General features: G+C 34.6%; 2 protein-coding genes across 2 annotated transcripts in view; both read right to left on the bottom strand.

Annotated features, from left to right (window-relative positions):
* Window positions 1-36: 36 nt before the first annotated feature.
* pdlim3a (PDZ and LIM domain 3a) lies at window positions 37-6560 on the bottom strand. The gene is given in 8 exon segments (XM_058773735.1): window positions 37-830; window positions 932-1043; window positions 1300-1433; window positions 1621-1808; window positions 1893-1951; window positions 1954-1976; window positions 2191-2342; window positions 6065-6560. Coding segments are annotated over 8 exon segments (930 nt in total). The 5' UTR covers window positions 6158-6560; the 3' UTR covers window positions 37-661.
* A 3366-nt stretch (window positions 6561-9926) lies between these two features.
* The window catches only part of sorbs2a (sorbin and SH3 domain containing 2a), a 66706-nt gene continuing 64043 nt past the window's right edge, over window positions 9927-12589 (bottom strand). Inside the window, 1 exon segment of the mRNA XM_058773773.1 lies at window positions 9927-11383. Coding sequence (XP_058629756.1) covers window positions 11322-11383 — 62 coding nt within the window. The 3' untranslated portion in view covers window positions 9927-11321.

Below are 12589 nucleotides of genomic sequence, written 5' to 3'. Positions count from 1 at the left end.
GAATAAATAAAAATAAGGTACATTTCACTTGGGTGAAAATGTTTTTTATTTTTTTTTATTTTAAGCTTAAACAATATGTTATTTGTTTCTATTTATGATATTTGGCTATACCAAGGCAGGGCACTTCAGGTGGCAATAAAATTCCAAAGAAGCTTTCTTTACAAGTGATGACAGATGAAGAACAAATAAGGAATTCAGAATTGAAATTAATAAATGCTTGCTCTTGACGTAGCCTATTGAGAATCAGCAGATTCTTCCTGTGACCTGCAGGCACATCAAACATGACGGCAGTGATGTAAAGACACAAAACCACTTGTTCTGAGTCTTGCTGGACATCATGTTTCATGTGTCCGGAAAATGCTCCCCTTTTCTGCCCAAACACACCTGATAAGAGATATTATGATTCTCCAAAAACAAAACCTTTATTCATACAAACATATTTCAGTCAACACATCCTATTCCTATAAAGTAAGTGCAAAATACTGCATCCTATCACACATGACAACAATGCATCCATAAATGTGTCTTTCAGTATCTGGTTGACATGATTGTGCATGAATTGTGGTAAAACTTTGTGCCTGTGGTTAAAACAAGACGTTCATGCACTGAGTAGTAGACTTGTAGTTTGTGCCCTCATGTAATCAAAAGAACAATGAGAAGGTCAAAGGTCTGGACTCTCAGGAGGTTTTGCCCTGGCATGAGCGTGGGTTTCACAGTATAGCTCATCATCTATAAAGTAGTATCCTTTCTGCTTTAGGTTTTCTTCACATTCAGCGCACACAAAACAGTCCGGATGACGAAACTTATCCTGAACCTTCACAACTGTCCCACTGAGAAAACAGACAGACAGAACCAATCAGAGATAGCCATAGAGATAAATTTAACATTCTTAATTCCTGAATAAAAATTAACATCCAGTGTCCTGACTTACATTATGCCGTTACCACACTTATCACACATTGGTAGTTTGTGCAAGTTCCCCGCAGGAGCAGATGACTTGGTCATAGGGGCACGGACTTTCCTTGTCACTAGTGGACGTGTACCTGCCAAACAAAACGATCTGAATCCCAGTATCAGTCATGTTTACATTTTGATTTTGGAAGTATACTGTTTAATGTAGGTACCCTAAACATTGCAATTCTAATATTTGTTTACATGTGCACTATCTATTCAGAACAGAAACTGGCATTTTCTCTTAATGACACCTAAAATAGGTCAGAAAATTGTTTTAGCAAATATTTCAATGATCATTTAATGTATTATTTAACAATATTGAACAATAACGCAATATTGTCATACCCTCACTGTCGATAAAGCTCTGTAATGCTTTAAAGGATCCCGACTGTCGCGGTTCATGGGGTTCATCCTCATCTTGATCTCTTTGCAGCATCCGATATACTTCAGACTCCTCTATATTGTTAAGTTTCCTGGGACTTCACACACATAATTTCAATGTAGAATCAAACTAGATGTTATATTTCAATAAACAATGATAACTGAGCAGTGATTCCTGATCAGCTCAGCGCTACTGACAATACAAAAATGCCCATATTCTGATCATTAACCAGAAGGATTTGCTAGACTGAGTTCCGGTTCAGGTACGAAGTGTTGAACATTCACCTTTCTGGTTTGTTATGGATGAGGCCCTTGAGTTGCCCTTGTAAGGCGTCCTGAATATTGCCTGAAGAGTAAAGGCCAATAGGGGAGTTGTAGGTTGGGCTCACCACCTGATGTGTTTCATCGATGTTGGCTGCGGCCACAAAGGGTGAAGCCTTTCGATTATGGCCTGTTCCTATTGGTCTGTACTCCTGTCAGGCAAAATTATAAGCATTAGATCATATCAAACCACATGATACAGATGGACATCATACATAAAATATGAAGACACATACTTGTCTCTCTGCCTCTAGGTTAATTTTAAATGGATGGCTTTTGTTTTGTTCAGTGAGATTGGTGACCACAGCTTAGTCTCTGGTCTGTAAAAAAAATAATATGCATTTTTAATTATTTCTTGCTTTTCCAGACCGTTGGTCTGTTTATAATTATTCAAATACATTCAAAACCCCAAAACTTAAAAAAGCTAATGCACATCAACTACCACTTTATGTGGTGCAGTGTGCAAACTTATGTGCTGCTGTCCAGCAAGTTCTACCCAAGCACATTCATATGGACCTAAAGGTGACCTCTGACCTCTCTATGGTAAGTGTGAGCTGATAGGTAGCATCCTTGATTAGATTCTGAGCCTCAGAGTGCATCATGTTTTCTGCAGAAACTCCATCTATCGCTAAGATGATGTCTCCAGGAGAGAGGTTGACTCTGGAAGCTTTACTTCCTGGTGATATCTGAAAACACAAAAAGGTAGATAACGCAAGCAAGAGCCAACTAAAATTGTTAGCAAATGGCAAAGCTCCAATACCAGTTCTTAAATATTTAATATACAAAAAGATATTTAAAAAGTAAATTCTTCTTCTTCATCATCTTCTTTTTCTTGTTCAATTAACTCTAATTTATAGTTATTTTTTAGCAAGCAAAAGGCTTTTTAGAATAGTAATATTTCAAGATGAACATGTACTGAAGCAGATTATGTTTACTTGATTATCCATCTTATTATCATCAAGTGATTATCATCAAGAGATTTAAATAAAAAATTATGTTGAAATGTGAATAGCAAAAATGATTCACAAGATTTCTGAGGAACATTTATTTGTAAATCTCTCGATCATCATTGCATTGTTGCTTTGTACGTTTTGCTCCTCACAATTAAAACTACAGAGCGTTGATCATTAAACTAAGCATTTACAAGTCATTTTACTAAGACTTATTATTGGAAGATGTAGAGTGACCACTGATATTTAAATGCATTTTATCTAAGCCTGTTATATACTGTTCTAAAGATCTCATTGATTTACATTAAAGCTATCAGAATTTCATTTTCATTTTTGGCCATAAATGTCAGCAGCTGCACCAAATGGCATATATTGCTCAGTTCAGATTTGCTTAAATTTTCTTTTCCTCTTTTCATTGACCCACATACACGGGCTGGAACAACATAAAGGTAAGTAAATGCTAACAAAAGTTTGGGGTAAACTATTCCTATATTGTGTTTTTGTGTGTGTGTGTACGTGGTATTCCCTGTGTTATGGGGACCAGAAGTCGCCACAAGGATAGTAATACTAGTCAATTTTGACCTTGTGGGGACATTTTTAGTCCCTATGAGGAAAACAGCTTATAAATAATACAGAATTAAGTGTTTTGAAAATCTAAGAATGCAGAAAGCTTTGTGTGAGGGGTAAGTTTAGGGGTAGGGTGAGGGTAAGGGGATAGAAAATGAAGAGTTCAGATGCAAAAGCCTATAAGTGCCGTTTGAAATTTTCTTCTAAAATTATAATTTCATCTCAGGCTCAGTATTTCAGCTCAGCCAATCATCTCAGTATTTATTTATTTTTTATCAGGCTCCTATGTTTATGTTCAGTTATTTCACTTTAATGGCAATGAAAAGAACCTATTCATTGCCATTAAAGTGAAACTACTGAACCTACACATAGGAGCCTGATAAAAATACTCATTTTAAAAGAAAATTTCAAATGGCACTAAGAGGCTTTTGCATCTGAACTCTTCAAATGCAGTTTATACCGTAGAAAATCTATTACGTCCATATGTCCCCATAAAACATGGAAACCAGTATGTGTGGGTGTGTGTCTCTCTCTCTCTCTCTCTCTCGCTCTCTCTCTGTGTGTGTGTGTGTGTGTGTGTGAATGTGCATGTGTAAGTCCTTGTCATTGGTATGTGCACCCATGTAAACTACTCTCCACAGTAAACATGCTGGGGAAAATAACAGTCTCCAGAGAAGCTCTGCAGTCCTGCTGTTATCAATGCTCAGAACGAATTGCTGGAGAAGAATTATATGAAAATGCACATGCACTGCATTATTTGACTTGCATTACATGAGCAGAATGGCATGTACAATGTTATAAGAACCGAATGTAAAAGTGCATCCATCATATCGTTCATATATCATAAGGCATTCTGGGTGCAGTGGGGTTGTGAAACTGGTTTGGAAACGGATCAGATCCTGACTCCTACAGTAAATAAGCTCTTTATCAGCAAGCAGAAAGAAGGATCAAGAACCTCAATATGTTTCTTACAGTCTCTTATCCATTCATCCCAGATGTACTTTTAGTACAGCAGAGCGGCTTTCTTTTTAATTAGATTTGTAAATGCATGAGTGCTTTTATACTTTATATGCTCAGAACTCAAATATATTCAAGTCCACTAGAAGGCATTTGCTCCACTAACAGAGCAGAACAGACACAATCAAGATGATTTTCACAATGCAAGACAAAGATTGTTATTCAGTATTTTTGTCTGTTTTCTAGTTAAATATCTCAACATCCTTAAAACAAGATCAATCTTGTTCCGAAGTACAACTGCATAATATATCAAGCCAGTTTTAATCAAACTTTAAATCAACATTTTGTAATGTTTATGCAAGTTTATGTCATCCAGTTCTGTTGATAAGTTGACTCTCAGTTTCTAGAATCCACTTGAACTAAACAGATATATAAAAAATGACCTCAAGTTTTATTAAAACCAATTTTCCATCTCCTGAAGCAGTTTCACTCTGTTTATTGTCATTTCTGAGGCCTAAAAATCCCATTCTTAAATTTTGAGTACAGTCCAAGAACCTGCTGTTGGTAAAACAGGACTGTTTTCCAAACACTTTGATTAATAAAGTCCAGGTTACAGTCCTAGCTGTAAGTAAAAACAACTCCCAAGGCCCAGAGACAGAGGACAGGAGGGTGTTTGACCAAAAATGGCTGCGCGATGTTGAGATTAAGTAACAGTGTCATGCTGAACCGCAGAGTGAGCAGAGAATGTTCCAAGTGTGAAATCTCATTAACGCAAAGTAGAAATCCAAAACTAGAGCTGCACAAAGAACAGAGGCATAAAACCTCTGTGCAGACAGATCAGCACAATAACTTCATTGTGTATTTCGATACTGGACTTTTGATCATGTAATAGGTTGTAACCCTTTTAACACAGTACAAGTTATTCTTTTTTATTTTAATGTATTTTATGTTTTGAATGCATCTACCTGTAGATCATCGCGTGAAGATTCAGTTTTCATTACATCATGTGAATTTTAAGAAGCTTTTTTGAAAGGCTTATTCTATGACTGTTTGGCAAAAGCCTCAGCCTCAGTTTGGATAAGAACAACCAGGATATTCCTCCAAAACAACAACAACAGAGCTGTTTGATTCAGTCTGCGCTCCTATCTCTTTCTCTCTCTCTCTCTCTCTCTCTCTTTTGGACTATCTCTGACATTTGTTTAGATGTCGAATACACAAATCCACTGCCACAACAGGTGTGAGGATCCAAATGTTAGTTCCAGTGTCAATGATTCATCAACAATTTTAGCTACACATAAATAGAGCGTGAGCATAGCCATTGTTCTCCCCCATAAAACATTCTCTTTATAAGGGATGACATACCGCAATCCTCAAATCATGCCATATTTTGTTGTATACAGTTTTGCTATCAAATTGTGTTGTTTCTTTTCTTTTTTGGGTTTTATGGATTTTATTAATTCTTTATCAGTATTATTTATTGAGAAGCACTGTGAAACATCCTTTATTTTTATATGTATATAGATATATGTCCATATAATAATAATAATAATTATTATTATTATTATATAAATTATCATATTGTTTTCTCCTTTCCTAAAGGAAATACATTTTTTACATTTATTTACATTTCTTATATTTGAATAACTTATCTACATACATACACAATCAATGAGAAAATAATTCATATAGGCCAACGCACTTCCTAAAACAGATCAGTGATTCAACAGCCATGTCTGCTGTCTGATTGTGTATTTTTTTATATCTGTATTGGTGATGTAAGATGCTATTTCTATAAATGAGTCAGATGCCCTTGTGGACCTGTGAAAGAAAGTTCTTTACAACACACATTGCACTTCTGCTTTTCAGTGAATTACAACTGAATTAAATCCTAAACTGGAAAATCTCCACACACACACACACACACACACACTCACTTTGGCGACGGTGAGGGGTTGGCTGAAGTCCTGTCCTCCAATAAGTCGAAAGCCCCACGGTGCGGGTCCATCTAGCACAACAGTGAACGGCATATCCACAGCAGGTGTGTGTGCGTGTGTGTGTGTCTCGAGTGAGATGGAGAATTCAGCTCGAAATCCTTTAGAGGAGAGGGAAGACCACTCCTCCAGAGTGAGGGCTATCTCTCTCTTTATATCTTTCTCTCTCTCACTCTTTTTTCTTTTTCAAAATGCTCTTCCCTCTCTGTCTGTCTGTTCATCTCATCTGCCTCTTCTCCGCTACACTAAATTGTCATTTTACTCACTACATTTCTGTGCCACTTTCTCTCCATTTACATCTTAATCTGTCTTATCACATCACCAATCTTAACCACCTCAATTTGATATCAGAATGATACATTAATGTCAGCATGTCTTCTTTATACATTTTTTTCCAGTTTAAATGAAGAGACTGTACAAAGAAAATGTCCAGACATTTCCAAATTGCTCTTTTCCACCCAACACAAAGTTGTCAAAGTTTTGATCTATCTATCTACCTATCTATCTACCTATCTACCTATCTATCTATCTATCTATCTATCTATCTATCTATCTATCTATCTATCTATCTATCTATCTATCTATCTATCTATCTATCTATCTATCTACCTATCTATCTATCTATCTATCTATCTATCTATCTATCTATCTATCTATCTATCTATCTATCTATCTATCTATCTACCTATCTATCTATCTATCTATCTATCTATCTATCTATCTATCTAGGAATATAGCGAACTTAAAACAATTTTTTTACCTGCTTCAGCAGATTTTTGAGTTTGCTCAACTTATTTTTGAGGGAGATTCTCAAATTTGTGTTGTATAAACTTAAAACGACAAGTTGAGAAAACTCAAAAATCTGCTGAAGCTTGTTGCCTTAAAATTTTAAGTTGGTTCAACTTTTTTTTTTTTTTTTTACAGTGTAGGAATATGCATACACTAGAGCAAAAGTAAAGACAAAATAAATAAATAAATAAATGTATAAAAATAAATTAAAAGACATGCAAAAAAATTAAGATTGTCCTAAGTAAATAATACTAATAATAATGATAACAACAACAGATTTATTTTTATGAGGAAACAGACAAACAGTTTATTTATTTATTTACTCATTTATTTACTTATTTATTCCATAGTAACTTGCATACTTGTTATATAATTGGTTTAGAATGTGAGAAAGAAAATTATACATATTTTGGACAACATAAGGGTGGTTAACTACTTCCAGGGTGGTCATTTTGGACCAATTTCATGGACCAACCTTTTTGGTCTTATGATCATTTTGGATTAATTTCACTTTTGTTGATTTATTGCTTCCTCAATCTAAGTTGTTTACTTTTTTTTTTAGATATGCAATTTGAACAACAATGCCAAAAAATAAAAATAAAGAGAGTCTAAGTGGTCGCAAAAAGTGACATCCTGGCTGTTTAAGTTTCAAAAATGACCATGAACAGCCAATGTGTGGCCATTTTTGCCTAGCTTAGAAGGGTTAAGCATTAGTTCAAGGTTCCCTTTACTGCTTGTATAAGAATGACTGATCTCCGATCAGAGCAACAAAGAAACATCCAGCTGCCAGAGATGTAGGCAGGACACTGCTGCCTGCTCTGGTCCTCGTGGCTGCTTGTATGGGCCTGGAGAGAGGACTCACTGCTTCTGCCCTTATTTGGTGAGTGAACAAAGTGGAGGCTTGTGAAGTCTCACAGGCACATTCTTCTATTACCAATCTGGATCTCACTGTATTACACATTTAGTTAAGAAGAGCCGTTTAGTTTCTCTCATTTTTACATCTTCTCCTCTCATGTGGCCTAATTTTATTCTTCCAATCTGTAGTAATTATGAACTCAAGGCAGCAGACATGGATCCAAATGTAAACTCTTCTCTGATTCCTTCCATTGCTTTTCTCTGACACAAACAGTTGGGCATCCTTCCCCTCTCATCTTATCTCTCATTCTTTTGATTCAGTCCATTTTAAATATATACAAATAAATAACTGAACTCTATTATAATACATGTATATTCAGCTTTAACAAACAGTGTAACAATGTAACCCCAAAGACATCCAGAAATCAGATTCAACAGGCCTGTTTGATTTATTCCATAAAAGGTTTTCGGGGATATGGCCAAATAGAATAAAAGTCATTGACAGTAAATCAGATCGTTTTCCCCTTTTTTTTGGCTACTAACCTAAAAGCTTGACCTGTGTGTTAACAGTTCACAGAAATGAATACTCATATTCAGCATTAAGTCAATCAAATGTGACATTAAAGACTTTTCCATTTCAAATAAATGCTGTTCTTTTGAACTTTCAATTCATAAAGATTCCTGAAAAAAAAAATTATATATATATTTCACTCTTTCCACAAAAATATTAAGCAGCATAAAAATAAGATTGATAATAATTTCATCATAATTGGTGATTTCTTCAGAATTATGTGACAGTAAAGACCGCAGTAATGGCTGCTGCCAATTTAGCTTTGAAACATAGGAATGAATTACATTTTAAAATATATTAAAATACAAAAGAGTTATGTAATAGTATTTGCTGCTTTTTTTTAAATCAAATAATTGCAGCCTTGGTAACTACAAAAACAAATTAAAAACATAAACAAAAATTTTACTGAATGTAAACTACAAACAAAAACATTAATACTAATACAATAATAATAAATGTTGTAGTTTTATCGTTTAATGCCATGTAAAAACTACTAAACGTCCATTAGTGAAATGATTTTCTTAACAAGTTTGCCTGTTGTTTTTCAATAAATAATTGCTTTTTTTTTTTTTGTGGTGCAAAGACTAAACTAAAAAGGTTGTAAAATACTTGAAATTAATATAAATATTACAACCCAACAGTGTTTAAATATCAGAACCAGAGGCAACGATAAACAGAGAGGCTCAAATAACTGAGCAGAAATTTATTGGATATAGAACAAAACAAAAGACCAGAGACAGAGGGAGAGAGATAGAGAAAGAAAGAGAGGAGAGAGAGAGAGAGAGAGAAAGAAAGCTTTATTTGAAAGTGAGCAGGTTAAACTCGATTCTCTCAAGCTCACCTCATCAAGAACACACATCAAATAACACTATATGTTGTTCAGTCAAAAGGCTATACGGAAAAAGGCAAAAATATCTTCCAAAAAATCCACTGTCTTTAGTAGAGAACAGTAGTTTGCAAACAGTGACAAAAATCTCCCATCTTCAGTTTGACTAGAGTGTGCACCAGTCTCCATCCAGTGCTGAAGAAAGTCCTTTATTAGTCCCCAAAAATGCTCTTTGTCTATTTTTTGCATACATTTTCTTTCTTTTTTGCACCAAAGAAGTTGAAGAATAAATTTGGCACATGGGATGAAATATTAAGGACTAAAACTGATGAAAGAAACCAAAAGTGAGAAAGGAAGGGCTTAATAATGTAGTGAAACTCATGTACAGTACAATACAAAACGACATATTAAGAATCAGCAAACACAGCCGTGAAGCTGGAAAATGCAAACAGTGTGATTAAAACATTTAAAGCCCAAGTGTGTAATTTCTGTGTCATCAAACATAATTGCAACTGTTTTCTAACTGGTTTCCAAAACACTTCCCATCTGCCATTGGTCAGGCAAACAGAAAGCCCCGCCCCAAACTCAAATTAACAAAGCTATAAATTATTCAACCTTTGAATGGTTTACTTATAGTTGTCCCTGCATATTAAGCTACGAAAGGAGACAATATTTTATTACTCACATTCTTACACACTTCAACTTTAAAGAAAAAAAATAATACAACTAATAAATGTTTAAGGTGCTTTAAGATTGCTCTGCTGTCTGTGAAATTCATAGACACTTTTCCATATACTGAATAAACATGTAAAAGCCGATGCAACACAAGCTTTATGCTTCAGATGAGAACACAACAAGTGATACACTTAGTGCAGAAAATACTGATATACAAATCCTTCGAAAAACTAAACAGACAAGCATACAAACATTCATCAAAGACCAACAGCTCTCTCTATTGCGTTATATGATGCAATTTTTAAAAGAGTGAATCTCATGAGAAACGTGGCAGATACATCACATCATTTAAGTTTTATATCAGAGATCAAACTTTCCAAAAAATCGAAATTATAACGTTTTAGATAAATTAGTTAATTTAGGTTAACAAATAAAAAATTTAAACATCATAGCAGGCTCACCTTGTTATTGTAACATAGTTGCCATTCATTACTAAAACAAGCAATGATTTAATCTTGATTTACACGTTTATTTTTTTATTTTTTTACTGTATTAAAGTCAGGTGGTTCACTTACACCTGGTGTACAATTCTAAAACTCAGTCCGTTCATAAAATTCGCAAGTAAACATTAGAAAAAAGTTCACTAATCAAACATGTTACCAAATTCCATAAAAGCATCTTTACTTTCCAGAATGTCAATGCACTTTCTTTTAAAGACAACTTATACAAATACCCACAATGCACTGATTATTATACGAACATGATCCTATATGAATGATTGCCACTTCAACAATAGCAAAATTGCTCCATGACAGTTATTTTGTAATTCTGTATGGCAAAAATATTGTTACCTATACAATTACCTGTTCCTAGATCACTTTTTATTTTTATTTTGGCCACACACAAGGGGAATGAGCAATTTCATAATTGTCCATGATATCACCTTTAGCTCATTTTTTAATAAAACTATCCATCCTCATCTATAACCAGCGGTCTCTATTGCTATTAACTTTGTACTGCTTAATACATAATACTCACACACACACATACACACACTCAGTTGAACACTAATGCCTGAGGTTTCTTCTCAGACACACTTTTCCATGTGTCTACCATTTATACTGATCTACTGACCTCACTCAATACCATGGCTGCCTGGATCCTCACCATACTAACTCTGAGCTAGTGCATCCTGGAAAATAACAAAATGTCAAAATAACAGGAAAAACATTAATGAATGTGCTGTTGTCAGAATTGCAGATGAAGGAACAGCAAGGAGACTGTGTGATGGAACAAAAACAAAGTGCTCAAAGTGAAATAAACTTCAGTGGTTTGTCTGTGTGGACATGGCAGAGCTAAAACGGTTGTGGTTGTGAACACACTCACACATATGGACACACACACTTTCTCAAAGGTGAGGTGCCTTGTTGGCCCTACACAGTAGGCACTGGAGTGGCCGTATTTGTGCCATTGTTTCCTTTTTGTTAAAGCGGTTTAACATAGTTTCCTGGGAACGTTCCAAATAACCTGGTTCTCCGAGAGGTACCTGAAAAAAAAAAAAAAAAGAGACTATCAGCAAAGCAATACAAACATGATTACATTGTATAATGCATAAAGATGATAACATAATGTACAATGTACATTATTATAATTACATGCCACTTTGGAATACTTGATTCTGATTGGTCAATCACATTATTTGGTCAAACATTATTGTATAGTTAAAGTTAAAATTAAAGAAGAAATAAACTAACTCAAATCATGCATTAATATATTTGATGTTTTTTTTAAGAATGTAATTTTAAAAGCCGAAGTTTTAGAAGCCATTACTCCAGTCTTCATTGTCACATGATCCTGCTTCATACTAATATGTTGATTTGGTTCTTAAGTACTTATTATTATTATTATCAATGTTGACAACAGTTGTGCTGCTTAATACTTCGGTGGAAACCATGAAACATTTTACATTCTTTTCATGATTCTTTGATGAATAGAAAGTTCAAAAGCACAGTATTTATTTAAAATATGTTTTGTAACAATGTAAAAGTCTCTTTTTCAGTTTATATATATATATATATATATATATATATATATATATATATACACACACACACACACATACATATACATATATACATACAGGTGCTGGTCATATAATTAGAATATCATCAAAAAGTTGATTTATTTCACTAATTCCATTCAAAAAGTGAAACTTGTATATTATATTCATTCATTACACACAGACTGATATATTTCAAATGTTTATTTCTTTTAATTTTGATGATTAGAGCTTACAGCTCATGAAAGTCAAAAATCAGTATCTCAAAATATTAGAATATTACTTAAGACCAATACAAAGAAAGGATTTTTATAGATCTTGGCCAACTGAAAAGTATGAACATGAAAAGTATGAGCATGTACAGCACTCAATACTTAGTTGGGGCTCCTTTTGCCTGAATTACTGCAGCAATGCGGCGTGGCATGGAGTCGATCAGTCTGTGGCGCTGCTCAGGTGTTATGAGAGCCCAGGTTGCTCTGATAGTGGCCTTCAGCTCATCTGCATTGTTGGGTCTGGTGTCTCTCATCTTCCTCTTGACAATACCCCATAGATTCTCTATGGGGTTCAGGTCTGGTGAGTTTGCTGGCCAATCAAGCACAGTAACACTATGGTCATTGAACCAGCTTTTGGTACCTTTGGCAGTGTGGGCAGGTGCCAAGTCCTGCTGGAAAATGAAATCAGCATCTCCATAAA

This window comes from Onychostoma macrolepis, chromosome 01, assembly GCF_012432095.1.
Source record: "Onychostoma macrolepis isolate SWU-2019 chromosome 01, ASM1243209v1, whole genome shotgun sequence".
Classification (NCBI taxonomy): Eukaryota; Metazoa; Chordata; class Actinopteri; order Cypriniformes; family Cyprinidae; genus Onychostoma; species Onychostoma macrolepis.
This window is presented reverse-complemented; position numbering and strand designations above follow the sequence as displayed.